Source organism: Suncus etruscus, chromosome 11 (genome assembly GCF_024139225.1).
Source record: "Suncus etruscus isolate mSunEtr1 chromosome 11, mSunEtr1.pri.cur, whole genome shotgun sequence".
Lineage (NCBI taxonomy): Eukaryota > Metazoa > Chordata > Mammalia > Eulipotyphla > Soricidae > Suncus > Suncus etruscus.
The window spans coordinates 7,322,060-7,347,018 of record NC_064858.1 but is presented as its reverse complement, the minus strand read 5'-3'; the positions used below and the strand labels follow the sequence as shown (position 1 = coordinate 7,347,018).

Sequence of the window (24,959 nt, the reverse complement as noted above, 5' to 3'; positions counted from 1 at the left end):
GGGGTTTGGAACTAGGCAACTACATCATGTGGGCTGGGCCCAAGTGAGGAGAGGACAGTCCCGGTCAAACTTCGGGCGCTCTCTGGGTTACGTGGCCAGGGGCTGAGGCTAGTAGCCCCAACAAACCAGGGCTGGAAATGCTCTGGGACCCACTGTCTCGTCCTCCCTTTCTCCCTGTGTCCTGCCAACCGGGAGCAAAATCAGGTGCCTGGAGAAGGGGGCACTTAGTGCCATCAAACATACTTGCACCGTTCCCAGAGCCCACCCTCGTGGCTCTCACATGACCCTGCCTCACCCTGTCTTCCTGTGTCACCTGTGGGAAGAACAAGTCAGCTTGTTGTCCCAGGACTACTTCTCCCACAAGTGACAGCGTCCAGCTCCATGGGGACCATGCCACCAGCATGGAGGGAATGACACCTCCACATCTTCCAGGAGTTTAGCTACAAACCCAGGTCTGTGAGCAGTGGTGTGTCTTTGAGAGGACACTGCGGTGCCACTTGACGGACTTGATATCCGTCACTTGCAGGAAGATGCTGGGATGCCTTATTTGTTTTTTGGGGCACACCCTGTGCTGCTCAGGGCTTATTTCTGCCTCTTTTCAGAAATTACTCTTGGCAGGCTCGGGGATAGGATGCCAGGGATCAAACCTGGGTCAGCCATGTGCAAGGCAAACGCCCTTCCTGCTGCACTATCCTTCCAGCCCCAATTCTGGGGACCCCCGAGGTCCTGGAAACTGGCCTTCTAGGGAGTCTGGTCCGAACTTGATGGGGGCAGGACCTGCATTTTTTCCAGCAAGGGCAGTGTGTGCATAGCCCCCGCTGGGTGTAGATCCAGCAAGTGCCTGCAGAGGGCAGCACGTCTCCATCTACAGCTGTTGTCCCCCCCACCCCCACCCCATTTTGCTGTGTTTTTTTTGGTTTGGGGTCTGTTAGAAATGGTCCCATCGGGCAGAAGGAACTACACACACCCCGCCAGACCCATCCCGTCCATGCGGGGCAAGTCTGGGGCCTGGAGCATAGTGTCAGCTGCCCCATCATGACAGTGCCTGTGTCCAGCTATGGCCACCACCCCTCTTCTTGCCCTCATACCCCCTATTCTCCCTGTACCCTGAGACACTTTCCCTGCTCTTCCTCACCCCCATGGCTTTGCTGTGACCCTGTGGGTGACTGTCCACTGCACATGCAACCCTGAATTTTGTAAGTCTGTCAACATCCCCCAGAGAAGTTGCCACTGTCCCGGGAGAGGTTGGCAGGACCTGTAACCTGTCCTGGCACATCTCCATCAAGGCTGCTTTTGGGGTCTTGGGGTCAGTCCTGGTAGGGAGATCGGTAGCGCATGACTTGAACCCATTTCCAGCCCCTAGGAAGCTTTCATTTCGGAGGCTGGAGTGATAGCACAGCGATAGGATGTTTGCCTTGCATGTGGCTGACCCAGGATGGACCAAGGTTGGATCTCGGCATCCCATATGGTCCCCCGAGCCTGCCAGGAGCAATTTCTGAGCGCTGAGCCAGAAGTAACCCCTGAGAACCATAGGATATGGCCTCAGTATAAACAAACAAAAAGCCTCCATTTTCACCCAAGTCTGATGGGTCTTTCTCCAGCTCAAAGCCTGCATGGCTTCCCAGCAGAAAAGCACTGAGTGAATTCCCCTCCCACCCTGCCCCATGCAGCTGTCATCTCTCTATTATGTTCCCTGGCCCTGTTGCTTCCTGCCACCCCCTACTCTTCTGGCTTTTCCTGGTTCTTACCACCTGGACCCTCTAGCCCAGTGGTCCTCAAACTATGGCCCACCGGCCACATATTGTATCTGTTTTGTTTCTTCATTGCAACATAAGATATATGCAGTGTGCATAAGAATTCGTTCATAAGTTTTGTTTTTACTAGAGTCAGACCCTCCAATAGTCTGAGGGACAGTGAACTGGCCCCCTGTTTAAAAAGTTTGAGGTCTAGGCCATTGTCTGCCTGAATCGGATCCCAGTCCACAGATACAGAGAAGGAATCTCTCCAGCATCAGGCCCTGCTGACCTTCCTTCCACCTCTTATCCCTGGTCAGGGACAAGCAGGACTGACTGCGTGTCCCCCTTGGAGTGTAGGTCTGGCTTGAACTCTGACCCTACCTCATACAAATAACTGGGAGAATTGCTGGCATGTCCCCTTGCCGAGGGTTCTCAGGGACTCCATGGCCTGCAGGATGGACCACACCGATTGTCCCTGAACTGGGAAGTGCATGGGAGTTAAGATCCATTTTGTAAAGAGCTCAAAGGCTCCCAGAAATGCCAGGATGGGCTGGAGTGATAGCTAAGTAGGGAGGGTATTTGCCTTGCATGAGGCCAGCCCAGGTTTGACCTCTGGCATCCCATAGCGTCCCCTGAGCACCACCAGGAGTGATCTGAGTGCAGAGCTAGCATTTGGGTGTGGCCCCAAGGAATAAAACGCCAGGGAGATGCATGATCAGTTGTGAGGACCAACCAGCGTACCCCAACCCACCCCATCGGGCAGCGTGGGTTCCCTCCATCAAAGCCAGGTAGGACCCTTCACTGGGCAGCTTCTGGGAAAGGGAGTCGTAAGCAGAGAAGTGTGTGTGTGGGGTTTCCTCCCCTAAAAAGTCTGCAGTGCACCTCCACCCACACTTGGCACAAGCATACCTGCATATGCTTGTTCAATGCATGCACCCCTTACATGCAACACATATACACACATTCACACAGGCCCTGCCCAGACATCCCCCAAGCCCCAGACAAATGCCACCTTGGAGACCCAGAGAAAAAACCTGAACGAAACCCCAAATTTTACTTGCACGTAAGCCGTTAATAAATAATTTACAGTATGTACAGGGGACACTCATACGGGGTGTGGCAAGGGCTCCCCGCATCCAGGCAGACGCGCTCAAAACGACCAGATAAAGTGCATCACGGGGGGGGGGGGGGACTTTCGTCATGGACCACGGACCAGGGGAAGGGTTTAGGTGGGGGTGGGGGGCAGCATGGGGGACCTCGTGGAGGGGGAGGCGGGGACCTTGGGCCCTGCCTCCTGGGCCAGTGTATGAGAGGTCCCAGATGTGGGGGGAGACAGCAGAGAGGCGAGGGAGCGGAGAGATGGGGCCCCGCAAGCCGCAGGTCCAGGGATAGGGTCTCTGGCCCAGTAGCAGCCTGGAGATGGGGGTGCTCTTGGCAGAGTGCATGCTGGGCACTCCAGCCTCTCTTGCCCATTCTCTGCAGCTTGGACTCCTCTTGGGGGGGCCTCTGCCTTATCCAGAGACAGTTCCAGAAATACAGGGGGGTACATGAGGTGGCCTCAAAGCACAGTGTGTGTGTGGTGGGGGGCCGGAAGAAGCCAGCCTTGGATGCTCCATAAGTCTAAACCTATGCCCCACAAGCAGCCAGGCGACCTCCATGAAGCCCTTCTACTCAAGCTGGGACAGACAGGGGGTATCTTGACTTTCTGACCACGGGGGCTCCTCCACTTGCTGCAGAGGCTCCCAGCAGGCCCTGCGGGCTGCAGGGTACAGAGGGGGGGGGGTCCCTAGTGTGAGTGTGTGCACGAAACATTGAGCTAGGGGTTCAGTGCATTGCTAAGGGGGGTTGTCCCCCAGACAGGACACGGGTGGTGGGAGAGGCTCCCACTGCAGGGACCCCCTCCCACCGCTCACTTCCCCCCTCGCAGCCTTCTCCCAGTGCGCCCCTAGGGCAGCCCAAATCCCCCCCCCACCGCCAGCGGCTCAGGGCTCTGCTTTATATGGCCTCCAGGAGTAGAGACAGGAGCAGGAGGCCCCAGAACAGGGCTCTGAGGGTTGGGGGCGAATGGGGGGCAGCGGCAGCATGGCTGGGTGGGGGGCGAGTCCGCTCGTAGAGGTGCAGCTGCTGCCGGTCAGCTCGCAGAGCCTTGGTGTCCTGCAGGGCGTAGTAGGCGGCCAGGGTGAAGTTCAAATCCCCCGTGGTGAGCAAATCGAAGACACAGGCCTGGAAGTACAAATCCTCCACGGGCAGCTTCTCCCTGCACTTGGCCACCGCTGTCTCATAGGGGAAAGTAGCACCGGGGGCCTCGGGTTCGGGGCTGCCCATGCTGTCCGGCCCCCAGGCCTGAAAGTCAATCTGCTGGTTTGCCGGGCACCCCCGGAGACACAGGTAGAGCCCCGGACCCTCACGGTCCTCCACGGCATAAACCACCTCCTCCGGCATGCGCATGGCGAAGGTCAGGTAGCGGCCCACTTGGCGCACCACGATGGTGGTACCGATGTACCGAGCTTGGATCTCCACATGCTGGCCCGACACCTTCTCGGTGATTCGGAGGCTGCTGGCCCCGTGCCGGTCGCCACCGTTCCTGGAGCCATCGGCGAAGGCGGCGGGCAGCTCGTCTGTCTCGGCCTGGTACACCTTCTGGTCGATGCATTCCTGGAAGTTCTTGAAGATGATGGTGAGCTGCAAGGGGGAGAAGGGGCATGAGGATGCAGGGGGAGACTGAGGGGAGAGGGAAGGGGGAGGCTTGGGGAATCCTCTTGTGCAGAATTTTCCTTCTGTGGTATTTCAGCATTTTTGTCTGTGTGGTTTTTGGTTTGGGCCACACCTGGAGGTGTTCCGGCTCTGCACTCAGAAATTGCTCCTGGCAGGCTCAAGGGACCATATGGGGTGCCGGGGATTGAACCCAGGTCAGTAGCGTGCAAGTCAAATGCCCCATCACTCTACTTTCACTCCAGCCCCTATTGGTTTGGGGGGCACACTCAACGGTGCTCAGAGCTGACTCCTGGCTTTGTGCTCCGGGGGTCACTCCTGTGGTGCTCAGGGGTTCTTCCTAGCTCTGCGCTTAGGAATCATCCTGGCAGTGTTCGGGGGACCCTGTGGGGTGCGGGGATTGAACCTGGGTTGGCCGCGTGCCAGGCAAGCACCCTCCCCGCTGTGCTATTGCTCAGGCTTTGCTTTGCTATTTTTCTGGACAATGACTTGCTTTTGTTCTGTTGGGTTTGGATTTGGAGGTGCTGAAGGACAGTCACTCCCAGTGGTACTAGAAGATCATGCAGGACGTCTCCTGGGGCTGGAGGTGATGATTCATAGCTACCATTGCAGCCATACATGGAACTCATGTTCTGGGGCTAGGTACATGGTTTGGGGGTCTGGGGAGAGAGTATTGCAAGGAAGTTGCTTGCCTTGCATGTGGCTGACCTGAGATTAATTCCCGGCTTTCCATAGGGTCCCCTGAATTTACCAGGAGTCCAGGAATGATCTCTGAACATAGAACCAGGAGCACAGAGCCCAGAGTAATCTCTTGAGTGGAGTGATTCCTGAGCACAGAACCAGGAGTGATCCCCAAGAACTAAGTCAGGAGTAGTCCTGAATTTAGGACCAGCAGTGAAGCAGTGACCCCTGAGCACAGAATCAGAAACAAACCCTGAGCATTGCCGAATGAGGCCCCCCCAAAAAACAACCAAACCAAACCAAACCCACAAACACAGTTTAGATGTCAGGGCCACTTTGTGGGTCGGGGTGTCCTTCTGAGGGTCCCCCTCACCTTGCTGGTGGCGGTGGCGGCCGAGCCCGGCCGCACGGGCGTGTTGGTGACCTGCACCTTCAGGAAGTCGTTGTCCACGAGCGGCCAGGCGCCTCGCACCTTGCAGGTCTGGAAGCTGTCGCCGAAGGTGCGCAGGTGGGGGTCCCCGAAGAGGCCACAGTGAGTGTAGTTGGGCGCAGCACCCCGGGGCAGGCTCTTCTCATAGTGGCACATCTCGGGGCTGTCGGAGCGCTCCTGGCTGTCTCCGGGAGGTGGTGGCAGGGTGCGGAGACGTGGCTGGGCTGTGGGGCCGTCTCGGGAGCAGTTGTGCTGGCCCATGAGGTCCTCGATGCCATGCACGGCCGAGTGGTAGGCCAGGTCCCCTCGGCAGGTGCGTGCCATCCTTCGCGTGCACAGGGCGTAGGTGCGCAGGGCCGAGCAGAACTCGGGGGTGTCGGCTGCCGCTGCCAGGCCGCCCGCCTTGGCACTCCAGAAGTCCGAGTTGCACTTGAGGATTTTGCACGGGGAGGCGGCTGCGGGGACACACACCGAGAGAGGGTCATGGCAGGGGACACCCCAGAGGGTTGAGGCAGGGGGACACCCCGTCATTGCCAGCCCATGCCCCCCAGTGGCCATGGTCCTGTGACAGACACCCAGTGGACTGGACTGGACTGAGCACTCTGTGTGGAGAGAAGGGCTGGAGAGATGGTCCAGGACCCACGGGCAATGACCAATACCTGGCTTGCATGAGGCTGACTTGAATTCCATCCCCAACGCCCCATATGGTTGCCCGTGCCATCTCACTAGGAGTGATTCCTGAGTACAAGGCCCAGAGCATGGCCGAGTGTGGTTTAAAACTTAGCACCCGGGCCAGGAGAGATAGCTCAGCGGCGTTTGCCTTGCAAGCAGTCGATCCAGGACCTAAGGTGGTTAGTTCGAATCCCGGTGTCCCATATGGTCCCCCGTGCCTGCCAGGAGCTATTTCTGAGCAGACAGCCAGGAGTAACCCCTGATCAAGAGCCAGGTGTGACCCAAAAACTTAAAAAAAAAAACAAAACAACTCAGCACCCACGGGGCCAGAGTGGTGCGCAAGCGGTTGGACATTTGCCTTGCATACAATAACCTAGGATGGGCCACAGTGGGATCCCTGGCATCCCATATCATACCCCAAGACGGGAGTGGTTTCCGAGCGTAGAGCCAGGAGTGATCCCTGAGCATCACCGGGTGTGGCCCAAAACCAAACAAAAACAAAAAGAAAAAACTCAGCACCCCACCCCAGGGCCAGAGTGATAGCTTAGCGGCAGGGCATTTGACTTGCAAGTGGCCGACCCTGGATGGATCCGGGTTTGATCCTCGGCACCCATATGGTCCTGAGTCTGCCAGGAGTGATTTCTGAGTGCAAAGCCAGGAGTAACCCCTGAGTGCCGCCGGGTGTGGGCCCCCAAAAAACAAAAAACAAACTGAAAGTACTCAGTCCCCATAGGCAAATCCCACTAGCACCAAGCACACATCCCAGCAACACCCTATGTCTTTTGAGATAGCAAAGAGGCAGACTCTGGGGGGGGGGCTGCATTCTTCACCTGCAAGGACAACCCCCCCACAAATGAGCAGCCTTGATGGCAGCCTCGAACCCTGGTCAAGCCTGGGAAAAGCATCATACACCAGCTTAGTGAGAGCCACTTTGGAGACCTCCTCTCAACAATTGGGAGGAATAGGCTGATTATTGCCACACGGTTTGCATGACAAAGGAGGCACCCAGCAGCACCTTGGGTGTGTGAAGGCAGGGACCCCCAGAAAGGCGAGCAACAAATGCAGGCTGTCCCATGTGCCCCCTCCTGACCTGGGCTGCCAGACAATGCCAGCTGCCGCCCAGAAAAGCCCATAAATCACCCACAGGCAAGGGAGGAGGTCAGGTTTCAGCGGCCGGTCAGAGGGGGAGCACTCGGGAATGCAGAGCGGAGACCAGGGGCTGCTTCTAGTGGGGAGCCCCCCACCCCTCCAATTGCTGTGGGTGCAAGGCAAATGCTGATCTGTTCCCTCTAAAACCCAGGGAGCTGGAGTGATAGTGCAGCGGTGGGGCGTTTGCCTTGCAAACGTCTGCCCAGACAGACCTAGGTTCGATCCCTGGCATCCCATGTGGTCCCCTGAGACTGCCAGGAATGATTTCTGAGCACAGAGCCAGGAGTAACCCGAGTGTTGCCGGGTGTGGCAAAACCAAACCCAAACCAAAACCAAAACAAACAAAAAAACATGATTCATCTGAGGATCAGGGCATGGTGGGGTTTTTGGGGCCAGTAGTTGGGGGGGATGCATTTGACATGTGGGTGGGATAGACATGTGGGGGCCCATGTTTGGTCTGAGCTAGGGGCCCAGAGACCTTTGCAGAGCAGAGTGTGGCTGGCAGCTGGCAGGAAGCAAATTCTCGAATGCAAACCCTGTTTTGTTTGCTCAGGAGCCTCTGAGCAGAGGCCAAGCTTTTCCTCCCACACCCATGCAGGACTAGAAGACAGTACCCAGGGTCCCTCCTGCATCCATCAAACACACCCCTACACTAAGTTCTCTCAAGGGAGGGAGCCCTGCATGGCCCCCAGCTTCCCCACTGGCCCCAATGTCAGCATGAGGATTCCAGCCACATCCCCACAACTGTCCCCAGGTCACTTCCAGTTTGTTCCTGGCAGGAGCTTGGCACCTATTTTTGGAAGAGCCGTAAGTAACCCAAGAAGGGAGGTCCGAGCTGGCATGGGAGGGAACAGAGGACAGCGGGAACAGCCAAGGGACAAAGTGCTTAAAAAAAGAAATTCATGGGGCCGGAGTGATAGCACAACAGTAGGGTGTTTGCCTTGCATGCGGCTGATCTAGGACGAACCTGGTTCGATCCCCGGTGTCCCATATGGTCCCCCAAGCCAGGAGCGATTTCTGAGTGCATAGCTGGGAGTAACCCCTGAGCATCATGGGGTGTGGCCAAAAAACCCCAAATTTCTCCTGGATAGCAATAGGGCAGTGGGAGAGGGTACCAGCCTAGTGGCCAGTCCAGATTTGATCCTGGCATCCCACAGGGTCCCCCACCATCCACCCAGAGCATTGCCAGGGGAGAGACCAGAGCTCAAAGCCAGGAGTCAGTCATGAGCAATGCTGGGCATGGCCCAAACAAGCAGAAAAGAAGCGCCAGGCCCCCAGAATCTGGAGGTGGCTAGAAAATCCTCAGATACCCAAGGCGCCCCCACAAATCACATTTGAACACCCTGACAAAGCAGATCTTAAAAAATCCGGGTTCTTGCACATAGCCACCCTGGATTCAATCATGGGCACTGTATAAACTCTCCTGAATGATCCCTGAGCACTGAGTAGCAAGGAGTCAGTCCTGAGCACTGTAGGGTGCGGCTCAAAAACAAAAAGAAAAAAAATCGGGCTGGAGTGATAGCACAGTGGTAGGGAATTGGCCTTGCACACAGCCGACTAAGGATGGACGGTGGTTCAAATCCCAGCATCCCATATAGTCCCCCGAGCCTGTCAGGAGCAATTTCTGAGCGCAGAGCCAGGAGTAACCCCTGAGTGCCGCCGGGTGTGACCCAAAAACCAAAAATAAAAAATCTGGCACAGAAAATAGACCTTCAAGTCCTCAGTCCTCACTTCCCAATGCAGGAAGACATGTGGCCTAGACCTACCCCTCTCTCACCTGCTGGCTAACACCACTGATGGTTCTAACTTCCTGAGCTGGTCCCAAAGGGGATCCTAATAGGCCCTACGATGGCCTGGAGGGTCAGGAATAAATTCTGGAGGCCTACATAAAAGCCCAGTGAGGAGGGGGTTTGCCTTGCATGCAGCTGACCTAATAGAATCCCTGGCATCCCGATCACCACCAGGAATCAACCCTGAGCACCACCGGTGTGGCCCCCAAACTAAAACCAACAAACAAAAAAAGAAATGAGGGGGCCAGAGAGAGAGCGCAGCAGCAGGGCATTTGCCTTGCATGTGGCCAACCCAGGACAGATGGTGGTTCAATTCTCGGCTTCCCAGATGGTTTCCCGAGTCTGCCAGGAGCAATGATTTCTGAGTACAGAGCCTGAAGTAATCCCTGAGCATCACTGAGTGTGACCCAAACAAGCAAGCACACAAACAAACAACAACAACAAAAAAGAAATGAGTTCTGGACTGGGCGGGGAGGAGGGGGGAAAAAAAGAAAAAGAAGAAATGAGTTCTGGGCTGAGAACACAGCCTGCCTGATGGGGACCCAGGTTTCATTCCCTGCAGTGCAGGAGCCTCTGATGACCATGGGCTGTAACCCCTGAGTACTCCTTCCCCCTGTCTCCTTTCCCCCAAAGTTCCTGGGCAGGGAGATCATGACACAGGCAAGCACAGGGCCTGCAAACAGCGGCTGAACCCTGCTGGAAAGGCCCCTAGAAAATGAGAAATATGAGGGTCATTTTTATAAACAGAAAAATATTTTGGAAAAAGGATAGGGATACAGGGAGGGGCAGAGCCACAATTCTACATTTTCTGTGCATTGAGCAAAAACTCCAAATTATGGCATTTGCCTTGCACGCGGCTGACCCAGGACAGACCTGAATTCGATCTCTATGATCCTCCTAGCCAGGAGTGATTTCTGAGCACAGAGCCAGGAGTAACCCCTCAGCGTCACTGGGTGTGGCCCCAATCCACCCCCCCCCCCAAAAAAAAACCCTCCAAATTGAAGAAGGAATGTCAAAAGGCCTGAGGGAAACGCATTCCCCAGGGCTGTGAGGGCAGGTCTGGATCATGCAGTCTGTAAGGAGCATAAAAAGACAGAAAACGAGGTACCAAACAAAGAAAACTTGGGCTCTGGGAGCAGACAGGCTGGAGGGAGAAAACAGTGGGGGAGGGCGTTGACACTGCATGTGGTAAACCTGGGTTTGATCCCCAGCATGCCATAAGTTCCCTCCACAGGTGAACCCCTAGGTTTACCGCCAGGACTAATTCCTGAGTGCAGAGCCAGGGGTAAAGCCCTGATCACTGCCACCAGTGGCAAAGTAGATAGAACCCCCAAACCTATGAAGCAAAGAAACTGGGGGCAATCACTGGTGCCAGAGTCCCTGGGACTGTGTCCAGTTCTGATGGGAGAACAATAGCCCAGGTGGAGGAAGAGGGTGGGAAGCCAAGGATTTTCCCCTTGGGGTACTCTGGGGAAATCCACCAGAAGCTGGATCTTGGAGGGACTCAGTTCAGATCTGGGGTATGTGGGTGGCGAGGCAGGTATACCAAGATGGCATCCCCTTGACCAGACAGGAATCACACCCTAGTGATGATGCTGAACAGGGAGATCATTAGATTTGGGGGTGCCTGAGATCAAGGGACACCGCCCTCCCTGTCCACAGAGGCCTGGAGCTGAGGGTCTGCCCCACCAGCCAACACACGTCTACTCTGGGCAGTGGGTTCAGCCAAGCAGCAAACCTGGCATTTCCCCCATATAGAACCTTTTTGGCACAACTGGGGGGACTCATGCATGTCACCGAGAACCAACAGGGATGACTAGGTGAACCCCAACATAACAGGGGTGCCCCAAGGAACCCCCTTCCTACATCTCTTGAGCTCCAGCAACTTCCAGACCTCTGGTTTTTCTTCTGTGTGTGTCCAGCGGTCCAGGAGGTGTGGAAATCTGTGGAGGTATGGCTTAGCCCTGGGTCACCCAAAGATATATGGGGCTTCCAGCTGTACTTCCAAGCGATGCTTGGAGAATTGTGTGGTGCTGATGGTGTACCCCTCATGCTAAGCAGAGATGCCAGGCACCTACCTCCCAGTCTCCCCGTCCCCCAATTTTGTTTCTGAGCCCCACTTGGCCATGCTCAGTAACTCCTGGCTCTGTACTCAGGGATTACTCATGGTGGGGTTTGGGGGACCATATGGAGCACAGAGAATCGACCCGGGTCAGTTGCACCCAAAGCAAGTGCCGTCCTCAATGACCTATCACGCTGCCCATCCCCACAAATGCCCTTTCTACACAGACACCCCAACCCCAATGGGAGAGATGGTCCCTTTCCCAGGCTGGTGACTCCAAGTGGGGCAGATGGCATGAGCAAAATGAACAGAGGGGCCAGGAGGCCTCAAAGGCATCTCCGGTTTACCTTCTCTTGTGCCCAATCAAACCTGTCCTCCTTATGGGTTTCTAGAAAGTTCCTGGCAGCCTTTCACACTGACTAGCAGAGAACAGACTTGAGCTTTCACCGACTACACCAGCCAGTACCATCTGTTAAGAGTGGCCAGGCACCCCTCTTTCTACCTACCTCACCCTAGGATTTCTGGGTGGGAGGCTCTAGGGTTCCAGTCTACACTCACTGCCTACCCTGCCCTTTCCAGCTTTCCCTGCAAAGCCTTTGCTCTGGCCATGTGTCTAGGAATAGGACTGGGCTTTTTTGGGGAGAGTTGAGAAACACCCACTTTGCCTGAACACAGTCTTTGCCCAAGCTTCTAGAGCACACAACCCCCCCCCCACCACCACCACCAAACCCTAGCATGCCACTGGAGAGACCCAGGGACTCCTATTTCAGTTGCCAAATGCAGCTGGGACCAGAGGAAATCCGAACCCAGAAGAATGGCCCTGCCCAGCGACTATCGGGCCATCTACTGGTCTGGAAGCCAAAGAAGAAACAAGATTCTTGCAAACAGAAAAAGGGCAACAAGGGAATCTGGGCGCTGCACCCCAGAGCATGTGCCACCAGCAGTGTGGGGTTTGGGGCCTGAGCAAATTCGTGAAGAGCCAGAAATGAAGGAAGAAGCAGCTAAGGAAGAAGCAGCTTTCCCTGGCTCTAACCTTCCGTCGGCGCGGGCGCTTTAAGAGCGGAAAGGGGCTGTCGGTGGGGGGCCCTGCACCCCCTCCACAGTTTCAGCTGAGATCACACCCCTCCACCCAGGCAGCCCAGGGACAAAAGCCATTTATCAACCTCACTGATCAAACTTCTAATGGGTTTGATCTTTATCATAATCTGGGTCCCAATCCAGAGGTGCTCAGACCAGAGAACCCCATCCCCTAGCAAAACCCTGCAGAGCAAGATTTGGGGTTCGCTGCATTTCTCTTAATTTTGGGGGGGGTCTGAGAGAATAGAAGCTGTTACTTTTCTTTTTCCATTTCTTTTCCCAGCCAGACTTTTCTGTGAGTGAGGATACTGGCCTTTAAAGGGTGTGTGTTGTGTGTGTGTGTGTGTGTGTGTGTGTGTGTGTGTGTGTGTGTGTGTGTAGAAGAGAGAGAGAGACAGAGACAGAGAGACGTGTGTAAGAGAGGAGAGAGAGACAGAGAGACAGACAGGCAGACTCATGAATATGTGGAAGAACCCCCAAAATAGATTTTTGGAAACTGCCTGGTCTTCAGTACCCCTTGGAAGGAAAACCCCAACCCCCACTGGGAGTCAGGCTGGGAGTAACCTACTGAGCTTTAAGGGGTGTGGCCCCCCCAAACCAAAATATGAAACTGAACTGAATCAGAAGCAGGAGGTGAGGTGGCTCGAACACCCAACAGCTGCAATTTCTCTTGCTTTTCCTGGCCGGAATCCTGGAGGGCCTGAGGGAAGGCTGAGGCTCCCCCTCCAATCGCTCTCGGGGTACTACACAGCTACCCAAAGCTAACAGGGAAGCCGGAGGGCCCCCCAAAGAGTGCTGGGAGGCCAGTAAACTGATCCCCCCGGGCGGGCGGGCGCTGACTGCAGGTCCCACCCACCCGGAGTGAGTCTGCGTTTGCAGCCGTGCCAGAGCCTGCCTGCCAGTTCCTATAACTGGGTTGGCTGCGAAGCAAATCAAAACAGCTCGATCCGGCTCTAACTCAAGTCTTTTCTTGCAAAACCGGGTTGCAAACGTGGGGGTGGGGGGGGCCCTGGCGCTTCCAAGCCAAGTTCTGCCAAGAGGTACCTCCATACTTGTCCCCCGCCTACCCTTTCATGCCTCCTCAAGACTCTCTTATTAAAGACTGGGAAACCCATTTGGTTTGGGACCCTTGGGCTTATTTATAATTTTTGCAAAGAGAAAAAAAAAGTGGGGGGAGAATGTTCTTTAATCAGGAGGCGAGACGCATATGGGGTGCCCGCGAATACACACACACACACACACACACACACACACACACACACACACACACACACACACACACACACCACACACACAAAGAAATGAGGTTGTAAGAAACTTTAGCAAGCAAGTCTGGGGATTTAAGTTCCGTGCTTTTGCACACACCCCTTTCCCCCTCCAAACAGGGGGGTGTGTAAAAGCGCAGACACAGGAGCTTGGGGGAACAAATGCCACTCTGTGCGCTTCGCTCCCTGCCCCCAACAAAAACAAGAAGTCCGGGCCGCTGAGGAATTTGAAAGCCCCGATTTGCCAGAAAACATGGGGAAGAATACGGCGATTCATTGGAAACAGATGGGCCTTTGCAGCTGCATTCTCGGATTCTCTCCCTTTTCTGACACAATAAAAACAAACAGTGGGGGCGGCTGCCCCGCGGAAATTTGGGCTCCTGGAGGGCGCGCGCGCGCGTGGACCAAAACCGTGGGGACTCAGGGAGGAGGAGGAGGAGGAGGAGGAGAAGGAGGAATCTAGGGGTTTGGCTGGGATCTTTCGGGGCTCCACCCCTGATACCCAGCAGGTTTGCAAAGTATAGGGGGGGCTGCAGACTGACCTCCCTCTCTGTCCAGTTGGCACCGTGCGCCCTGGACTTGGGGAGCTTTGGAGACCTCCAGATCTCCCCGTGATTTCTCAGGGGTGCGGGAATCTGACGGTGCAGCGGGCCCTAGGAGGGGTTCCCCAATCCCCTTAAGTCTCCCAAGCCCCAAAACACCCAGTCCCCAGGCTTACCTGGCGGGAAGCTGCAGAGCAGAAAGGCGAGGAGCGGAGCGAATGCCAGTGCTGGGCGCGCGGCCTCTCTCCCCATGCCCATCCATCCAGCTCGGCCTGTTTGCACCAGCCTCGCCCTGCAAGAAAGTGGCAGAGAAGCGACGGCTCGAGTCCCTCCGAGCCCCGAGGCTCGACCGCTCCGACCCCCGGCGCCCCACGCGCGCCCCTCTCCGCGCGCACCGGGGCTCCCCTCTTTCCAAGGCGGGCGCGCTCCGCCCCGGGCGCTCGGGTTTCAGCGGGGCCCGCTGTAGGGGCTGGAGCGACTAACTGGGCGGGGACCGAGGTGGGTGGAAAAAAGGGGTGTGGGGAAAAGGGGGTGGGACCTGGCCACCCCAGGGCGCGCCCCCAATTCCCGCTGGGCCTGTTCCGCCGAGTTGAGCCGAGCTGAGCGTCCGCCCTCGCCCCATAAATCTCGCAGCCTAAGTGGAAACTGGGCCTGGATTCCCCAGCCTGGGTCGCCCTTTCCAAGAGAGATGCTGGTCCCACCGCTGTCCCCTACACCCCCAACCCAGCCCCTGCCCAATGCTTCTTCGCCCTGGGCTGCAAAATCCGACCCTGAGGGGTACCCCAGGGTTGCGCACCTCCCCAGGTGCACCCCCCTGGAAAGGGAGAGTGAGTGAGGGCCTCCCTCTCTTCCCCAGCGCTGCATGCAAGGGCTCGGGGTACACGGGGAAGCTTGCAAAGTCTTAGAACCCTTTGGCACCAGTGAAAACGTCGCTTGCCTCCCTCCTCCCGCGGGTCCCCTGGCCTTGCTGTTCTTTCCCGGAATAAATGAGGCTGGAAATACTCTCTCCCCCACACTGCACCCCTTCTTTCCCCATCTCGGGGCTGAAACTCAAATCGACTCCAGCTAGCAGAGTGTTTGCAGGCAGACCTTCCTGCCAGCTCGCACCCCCCATCTGCCCCTCTCTTCAGCTTGCTTTGCCGGCTCTGGAAAACAGTTTTTCTAAAAAAAAAAAAAACCAAAAAACTATTCCTCAGCACGCCCCACTCCTCACCGTCTGCCGGCCCACACAGGCGGTGGCGGCTCAGAATTCTGGGCTCAGGCTGCCAGGAGGGGCGTGTCCCCAATCTCCAGCCAGCTTGGATGAAGGGGGTGGGGGACCTATGGAAGCCTCAGATTGCAATTGTAATTTCCAGCTTGAGCCCAGAGCCCAGGTTGGCCTGGCTGGTTCCTTTAGGCAAGACCTGGGCAGGCCAGTAATTGGGGGGTGGGGGTGGGGTGGGACCAGGCCGAGGGGCGCCAGGGCCAACAGGTCCTCACAGGTGGGCACCATATTTTCTTCCCAGAGTCCCACAGGTCTGGGCCCAGCACCATTCTGGCAAAGGCAGCTGGCGGTCAGCACCGTTGTGCAAAATACTGCATTTGGGTGCGAGATAGTCTTGGCTCAAATTTTGCATATGAAACCCCGCTTTGAGCCCTCAACTGCATGGGGCTCACCCACCCACCCTGTCCCAGCACCTTAAGTGGAGAGGCCTTTGAACAGCGCTGGGTGGGGGTCCCTCAAGAAAAAACTCAAAAAAACAAGTCCCCCAAATAAAATAATACTAATAATGGGAGTTACCCAAGGGCACAGCATGGAAGTGCCTTTTGTTGTTTTTGGTTTTGAGCCGCACCCAGGATGCTCAGGGCGTCTTCTTGACTCTGGGCTGAGAAATTGCTGCTGGTGGAGCTTAGGGGACCCTATCGGATGCCGGAGATCAAACCCAGTCAGCCACATGGAAGGCAAGTGTTCTATCCACTGTACTATCTCTCTGGCCTCGTCCATCTGGCAATACTTTAGAATCTAGGCACACCAAAAAAAAAATAAATAAAAGGGGGGGTCGGAGAGATAGCATGGAGGTAGGACATTTGCCTTGTATGCAGAAGGATGGTGGTTCGAATCCGGGCATCCCATAGGGTCCCCCGAGCCTGCCAGGAGCGATTTCTGAGTGTAGAGCCAGGAGAATCCCCTGAGCGCTGCCAGGTGTGACCCAAAAACCAAAATAAAGAAAGAAAGAAAGAAAGAATCCAGACGCACATGGAAGAAGGCCGTTGGTCACTCTCCTTGTACAAGAACCTTCTAACACTTCCGGCTAGCAAGAGGGGGGCCTGCACACACCCTTTGACCTGGACCTCACTGGGCGTCAGTGCCAGGCTCAGATCCTGTGGTTTGCTCCTAGAATGAATGTTGGCACCAGAATTATTTAGCTATAGGGCTTCGTTTCTGCCTCTGTGAGGGTTGGGGGAATCACAGTGGGTCAGGGGGCTCCCGTTGTCCCTCCTCAGCTGGAAACATGAGGCCCATATAGGGTTCCAGGGATCAAACCTGGGTTGGCCACATGCAAGGCAAAAGCCCTTCCTGCTGTGATATCTTCGTTCCTTTTTCTTTCCTTTTGGGGGGCACTCCCGGTGGTACTCAGGGGTTACTCCTGACTCTGCACTCGGGAATCACTCCTGGCAGGCTTGGGGGACCTTAAGCGATGCTGCGGATTGAACCTGGGTTGACTGTATACAAGACAAACGCTCTCCCCACTGTGCTATCATTATTCCTGCCTCAAACATTTCTATCTTACCTCTCCTGGACTTCAGAGCCATCAAAGGCCCTCCTGTCCATTCCCCCAATGTCCACAGGAGATACCCCTTGCCCTGACTCCCTCAGACCCCCAATGGCTACTTCAAGTCAGCTGCCCGAGACACTAAGGAGGTTTGTGGGGTACAGGCAGGCCTGGAACACCTTCCATAGCTGAGAGCTCTGTATATCTGCCCGACCTGAATCCAGGGTGATCTGGGGGGGGGTGTTCCCAGTCATGGTGTCGGGATAAAACCTTCTTTCTGCCCCTTGTCACCTTCTCAACCCCAGAAGGGTCCATTGCAGGTTTGCTGACTCCATCTCCCTGGTCCTTGCAAGTGTGCAGTTGGGGTTCCCTCCCATCCTTTTTCTGGGGGGCTCCCATGTCTCACTCCTGGGATACCTACCACCTGCACTTCATGCTTGCAGATCCTACCTTCTCACCAAGCCAGTCCCCCTGGAAGTCGCCTTCATGGTCCATTGCAAAGGGGAGAATGCCCGTCCTGGCTGTGAAATGTTGGGAGGATCCAGAGCATGATTTGAGGGTGACTTTCAGTCAGGACGGTCCCCAAGTGTCCCAAGCTCCCTATTTTGTGTTCCGGATGCTGTGTACTGGTTCTATGACTCATTACAGTCCTGGCATGGAATGGTATTTTGGGAAGACTGGGGAGAAAAGGGGGCAAGTTTGGATTCTCCTCGTGAATGTCACAAGCTCCTGGAAACGCCCTTTGAAAGGCGCAGCTTTTGTATTTTGATGCCAGGCAGATTTTTTTCCTTCTAATCCCCAGGGACCCCCACCCCAACATGCCTGCACCCCACAGAACCTCAGATTGAACAAACAAACCTCTTATTTGAAAGAGGCTTTGGGATTCTAAGAGGCACTGGACTTGCAGTGGGGTCCCATCACCCACACTGGCTACCTCGACCCTTTCCAGTAAGTTCTTGGAAGGGACCCATTTGTCCACCAAGTGGGGAATGTTTGAGCTCTGGGGAGTCGGGGCGATTCTCAGCCACCACCAGGCCAGAGACTTTTGGAGACTTTTTTGGGATAAATGAACAAATTGGCGCCAAGCACAAATAGCAAAGTCGTTTTAGCAACGGAAAGAGATAACCAAGTTATTCATCAAATTCCGATGTGTTTAGAATGGTGAAAGCAACGCTGGGACGAGGAAGATCCCTGCCAATGGGGAGCAGGGCCCCCCCAATATATCACACCCATCCCCCCATACAGTGCAATGGTCTGTCCTAAGACTGGGACTTTTATTTTCTCGGTTCCGGGGCCACACCCGGTGGTGCTCAGGGGTTACTTCTGGCTCTGCACTCAGGAATTACTCCTGGCAGACTCCGGGGACCCTATTGAATGCTGGGGGTGGAACCCAGGTTGGCTGTGTGCCAGGCAAACACCTTCCCTGTCGTGCTGTCTCTACAGGCCCATGATTGGGACCTTCTTCACCTTTGTGTGTGTGTGTGTGTGTGTGTGTGTGTGTGTGTGTGTGTGTGTGTGTGTGTGTATGTTGAAATGAACTGATGTAAATATTAGACTCCTTGGGTTTTTTTTTTCATTATTTCTCATAGTGGGTTTTTTTTTTTTCATTATTTCTGTTTGGGGGCCACACCTGGTGGTGCTCACGGCTTGTTCATGGTTCTGCACTCAGGTACCACTCCTGGAAGGCTTGGCAGACCCTATGGGGGTGCTGGAGATTGAGCCCATGTTAGCTGCATGCAAGGCAAGCACCCTCCCTGCTGTACTATTGCTCCAATTCCAAAGAATAGGAGCGAGCAAAATTCTTGATTTTCTGGAAGCATCTGACAGTGAGAGATTTATTTATTTATTTATTTATTTATTTATTTATTTATTTGGATGCCAATCTGCCTACTTCTGGAGAACCCCAAGATTACCTGGACTTCTCTCTGTTATTTCTTTTTATTATCTATTTATTTATTATTACACTGTGGTAGCACAGCAGCAGGGCGTTTGGCTTGCATGCAGCAGACCTGGGACAGACCCAGGTTCTATCCCCGGTATCCTATATGGTCTCCTGAGCCAGGAGCAATCCCTGAGCACAGCAGTGTGTGGCCCCCAAACAAAAAATTATTTTTATTTGATTTATTTATTATTATTATTTAATTATTTTAATTATGTATCATTTATTATTTTTATTATTTATTTGGGGGTCACAATCAGTGCTGTTGAGGGCTTACTGCTGGTTCTGGGGCTTCTGTGAGGTGCTGGGGATCGAACTGGGGTCAACTCATAAGCAAGACGAGCACCTTAACCCCCTCACTCTCTCAGGCTCCCAACTGGATGCCAAGAACACCCCGAAGACACCCCGTACCCACCATCACTCCATTATCTTCTCTAATCACAGACAATTGATGAAAGAAGGGACAGAGGGCCAGGAGTTAGGACCGCAGTCAGAACCTCATATGTTTCTCCAAACCTTGCGTGTGCCCAACTCATGCAAAGTGCTCCTGGGACTTTGACCAGGGGCAGCCCTCTGAAGTCTACGCTTTGCATGGACTTTTGAGCCCATTTGGTGTAGACTCAGGGAGTGGGGTTTGTCAAGGGGCTTCTGAGCACCAGTAACCAGAGACAGACTGAGTCACGGAGAGGAAATGACACCCCAGAATGTCTGTGGGGGGAGAGGAAAGCTTAATAATATCTTTATTTAAGCACATGATTATAAACATGTTTGTAGTTGGGTTTCAGTTATAAAAAAAGAACACTCTTGGGCCCGGAGAGATAGCACAGCGGCATTTGCCTTGCAAGCAGCCGATCCAGGACCAAAGGTGGTTGGTTCGAATCCCGGTGTCCCATATGGTCCCCCGTGCCTGCCAGGAGCTATTTCGGAGCAGACAGCCAGGAGTAACCCCTGAGCACCGCCAGGTGTGTCCCAAAAAAAAAAAAAAAAAAAAAAAGAACACTCCCCTTCACCAGTGCGACCTTCCCATCACCAACGCCCCCCAACTCCTTCCCCCCACCCCACCCCCTGCCTGTCTCCAGACAGGCATTCTACTTCTCTCACTTACTACCATTGTCATGGTAGTTGTTTAGTGTAGTTATTTCTCTTTGTGGTAAGCTTCATATTGTGAACGGGTCCTTCTAGCCCTCGTCTCTATTGTCTCTGGATGTTATTACCATACTGTCTTTTATTATTTATTAAATCTCACAGATGAGTGAGACTATTCTCTCTCTCTCACTCACTCATTTCAATCAGCGTAATAGTTCCCATGTCCACCCACGTATAGAAAATTTTCATGATTTCACTTTTCCTGACGACTGTATAGTATTCCATTGTGTAGATGTACCAGTTTCTTTCTTTCTTTCTTTTTTTTTTTTTTTTTTTTGTTTTTGGGTCACACCCGGTGGTGCTCAGGGGTTCCTCCTGGCTGTCTGCTCAGAAATAGCTCCTGGCAGGCACGGGGGACCATATGGGACACTGGGATTCGAACCAACCACCTTTGGTCCTGGATCGGCTGCTTGCAAGGCAAACGCTGCTGTGCTATCTCTCCGGCCCCATACCACAGTTTCTTTAGCCAATCATCGGTAGCCGGACATCTGGGTTGCTTCCATAGTCTGCTATTGTAAATACTGCAGTGATGCTCATAGGAATACAGAGGGCATTTTTGTATTGCGTTTTTGTGTTCCTATGCCTAGGAGTGGTTTCGCTAGATCATATGGGAGCTCAATGAGAGCTCCAATTTTTGGGCCGGAGGCTTAAACTCAGTCTGGGGGAACCCAATTCAGTTTTTCTTGCCCAGCTACAGAGGTTCTCATACTCTCTTGGGTCTGAGGCTGTCTTTTCTCTGTGAGTAAAATAATTACTCCCCGGACCCGGAGAGATAGCACAGCGGCGTTTGCCTTGCAAGCAGCCAATCCAGGACCAAAGGTGGTTGGTTCGAATCCCGGTGTCCCACATGGTCCCCCGTGCCTGCCAGGAGCTATTTCTGAGCAGACAGCCAGGAGTAACCCCTGAGCACTGCCGGGTGTGGCCCAAAAAACAAACAAACAAAAAATTACTCCCTCTACCCCCAGGTTTCAGGGCAGCTGAAAGGGGGTACATGCCTAGACCTATTAGTGCTTTCCAGGAGCAAACAAAAATAGGAAAAAAAAAAAAAAAGGTCCTGATTCATCTCACTATGGCCCTTTCCTGAAAATGTAGGTAAGTAGAAGAGTCAGAGATAGTTTTAAAAGTTTTGTTCGGGTGGGCTGTACTGATAGTACAGCAGGGAGGGCCCTTGACTTGAAGGTGGTATGGGCATCTGTGTCCTGAAATATGTGTAGCAGCTGAAAAAGAACTGAGAAGTGTCCATCCTGTCCCCATGCCCAGGGGAGACAGTCTTAACTTCATCACAACTCCATCCCTGGCCTGGGTTGGCTGCTTCCTTTTTCATTGATTTTTTTTTTTTTTTGGTTTTTGGGCCACACCTGGCAGTGCTCAGGGGTTACTCCTGGCTGGCACGGGGGACCATATGGGATGATGGGATTCGAATCACCGTCTGTCCTGGGTCGGCCGCTTGCAAGGCAAATGCCCTACCACTGTGCTATCTCTCTGGCCCCCCCTTTTTTTATTGATTTATGTATTGATTTTGGTTTGGGGTGATGCTCAGGGCTTACTCCTGACTCTGTGCTCAGGTGTCACTCTTGGTGGGGCTCAGGGACCTTTGGGTGTGCCGGGGAATGAAACCAGGTTAGCTGCATCAAGGCAAATGCCCTACTCACTGTGCTATCTTTCTGACCCTGTAGTTAGTGCTGGTTGTGAGGTGGGGAGCCAGCTAGGGTATCCCATGTGAAAGAGAGGAAACCCTGGCCTTTGAGTATAGCTACGCTGTGGGAGTGTCCCTTTCCCAGGGAGGAAAGCTTCCCCCCACCAAGGGACCCACCCAGTTCTTTTTGTTTGCTTGTTTTTGGGTCACACCCGGCAGTGTTCAGGGGTTCCTCCTGGCTCTACGCTCAGAAATCGCCCCTGGCAGGCTCGGGGGACCATATGGGATGCCAGGATTTGAACCACTGACCTTCTGTATGCAAGGCAAACACTTTACCTCCATGCTATCTCTCCGGCCCACCCACTCCAGTTCTGATAAGCGCTGGGTTCAGTTCATCCCACTGAAGTGTCCCTCAGTCTCTTTCCCTTTCTATGAACCAGAGAACTGGGAGGAGGGGAGATCATGCCCAAGTCTGGCATGTCAGACTCACATACAACAATGCCGTGTGAACAGTGTTAAGAGAAGCCGAATTTTTTGAGTTGCTGCCTTTCTGGATGCTCAGGAGGATTTGCAGAACTCTCTTAATGGTAGGACATGGGGGCATCTCTTCACCTAAGGTCCTGTACTGGGTCTTGGGGGGCTAATGAGCAGAGCTTGGGGAGTCTTGGATGCAAGGATCAGGGTCATGGATATAAGGGGTGGGTCTTGGATACATGGAGGCATGGAACCATATATGTAAGGGGCAGGGTTGTGAATGTAAGGGCAGAGTTGTGGGCCTAAGGAATGGGATCATGCTGCAAGGAGGGGCTTCTGGGTTAAGGGGCAGGGCCCAGCTCTAAGGGGCTGATCCCACTTTATCATTAAGCCTTTGTGTATGGAGGCAGCCCAGGGAATGGCTGGCGAGGTGAGAAGACAGCCAGGCCTCATAGCAGCGGGCAGGGCAGAGAAGACCCTTCTGCTGAGAGATCTGTTTTTTTGTTTGTTTGTTTGTTTGTTTTTGGTTTTTGGGTCACACCCGGCGGCGCTCAGGGGTTACTTCTGGCTGGCATGGGGGACCATATGGGATGCTGGGATTCGAACTACCATCTGTCCTGGACCGGCTGTGTGCGAGGCAAACGCCCTACTGCTGTGCTATCTCTTTGGTTCCTATTATCTGCTCTTTGAGTCTCATCTTTTATGGGATGGACGTGCAGATGGAGAAACAATTTGATAACTTAAAATTAAAACAATTTTTTGGAGGGGCCACACCTGGCTATGCTCAGGGGTTACTTGAGAATCTTTGCTCAGATGGGGCTTCAGGGGCCCTCTGGGATGCGGGGATGGAACCGGCCAGGCAAGCGCCCTCCGGGCTGTGCTGTTTCTCTAGCCCCTGGAGAAACAATCTGAAACAGCCGCAGGGCCAAGCCACCCGCATCCTCCGTGCTTATCTGGAAAGCACAAGAGTGTAGGCACCTGGAAAGCAGGAGGGGACCCCCTCATCCCTACAGCGCAGGGATCTCCAGGGGGGGGGAGGACCCCATAGTCCTCTTGGTCTGCAGCACCAAGCACCAAGCGCTCCCCTGAAGATCTCAGCTCCCTGCAAAAACCCTCTGGTCTGGGAGGTGGCAGCACAAAGCACAAAGCAGGAAAGAGAACGAGCCCCACCCAAGCCCTTTGTCAGCTCCTCAGCAGGAGCCTCGCAGCTCTTTTGTGGGCCGGAGGTCATGACCTTTATGTAAAGGGGGCATTGGCAGGACCAAGAGTGAGGTGCGCAGCAGGAAGGCACCTCTTCTTTTGGATGCGCAAAACTGTCCTTTTGGAAACCCGCGAAGGTTCATGGGCCCAGCCTTTCTGGGCTCCCCGTTCTCCTCCAGATGCCCCTCAGCGGTTTTTGCGTTCAAGACTCCCCTGGAAACCCCACTGGAACCCAAGGCAGGAGAAGGCGCAAGCACCTGGCTAGAATTTTGCGCAGCGGATGCCAAAGCACCTGTCGGTCACCACACACCTTCCCGGGCGTTCCTGAGGCTCGGTGCGCAGAGTTGGGAGGGCGTCTCGGGGATCCCCGCTGGGCAGGAAGATGGAAACCCCAAGAAGGGCCACTTTGGAGAGCGCCCAGCTTGGCCACCCGCCCGCCCGCCCGTGCGCAACGCGGAGCGTCTCCATCTCCGTTAGGTGGCGCGATGCGCTCCCGGGTCCCCCCCGCGCTCCAGAAACGCGAGTTGATAAACTAAATAAGGACCCCAAACGCCTGCGAAAAACCACACGACACAATAGCAGCTGCCGATGAAAGCCAGCGTCTGGGGGTGCGGCGGGACGGGACTCTTCCTGCACGCCGAGACCTGGATTTCATCCCTGGCGACCCATCAGGAGTGCCAGGAGAGATGCCTGAGCGCAGAGCCTGGAGTCAGCCCTGGACCGATCGCCGGGTGTGACCCCAAACCAAAATGAATAATTCATTAAAATAAATATAAAAACTGCGGTTTTTTTTTGAGGGGGGGCAATTGAATCTTCCTCCCTCAAAGTTCTGGCCATTCCTGTACAGGATGCAATCCAGATCCCCAAAATCCGCACACCGGGTCTCCCCTCAAAATGCACCTGTCAGACCCCGCCCACCCTAGCCTTGCGCCCAGCTGGTCCCCTAGGAGGGACTGACGGGGACGCGAGCCGGTCACTCCGACCTGTCACTCCTCTGATCGCACCCACTTAGAACTGCTGGAGGCGTCAAACCCCCCCTCCCCAAATCCTTATCCCTCAACACAGCACTTTCAGCTCACCGGTCCTTCTTCGGACCTAGACTTAAGAGACTGGAAATAGGGGAATTCTGGAGTGGACACAACCCCCTGGTCCTCTGAGCCCAGGATGGAAATGGTCCCGCGGGAGAGGGGAAGCTCTGGGGGTCCCCGGACCTGGGGGAGAGTATTTTTCGGGGGAAGAAAACGTTGGGGAGGGGGGAAAGGAGCAGATACCAAACTACACAAACTTTGCAGCCCCATAAAGTGATGGATGAAGGCGCTACCAAGCCTTTCCATGCTGGCCAAGAGGATCCCGGGGGTGCGGTCGCGCATCTAGGGCATGCCCAAGCCCGGTTAGGGGGTGTGCTTGCTTACCTTGGCGACTGCATGAGCCCCTGCGGCCCGCGGCGGGGTGGGGGACACAGGCAGGGTGGCAGCGAACTTGGGGGTGCTGGGGATCCCGAGGCCCGGCCGGGGAAATCAGCAGCGGCCCGGGGCTCGCCGCGCAATCCGGGTCTGCATGCCCAAGACCATTTGGGGGGGGGGAATGCAGACCCCGGAGCCCTGGGCACCCGCAGCTCGGCGGTAGGCACGGCGGGGTCTGGGGACGAGTGTGCGCGCGGGCCGCCTCCGCCTGCAGCCGCCACGGCGGCGCGGG

The 24,959-nt window shown here is 54.8% G+C and overlaps 1 protein-coding gene across 1 annotated transcript; it reads right to left on the bottom strand.

Moving 5' to 3' along the window:
- Positions 1-2,778: 2,778 nt before the first annotated feature.
- On the bottom strand, positions 2,779-24,959 carry RGMA (repulsive guidance molecule BMP co-receptor a). Its single transcript, XM_049783299.1, has 4 exons — positions 24,677-24,959; positions 14,293-14,408; positions 5,503-6,014; positions 2,779-4,418 (listed from the first exon to the last, which is right to left on the bottom strand). Exons 1-4 carry the CDS (start codon positions 24,688-24,690, stop codon positions 3,732-3,734), a joined length of 1,329 nt encoding a protein of 442 aa, XP_049639256.1. The 5' UTR covers positions 24,691-24,959; the 3' UTR covers positions 2,779-3,731.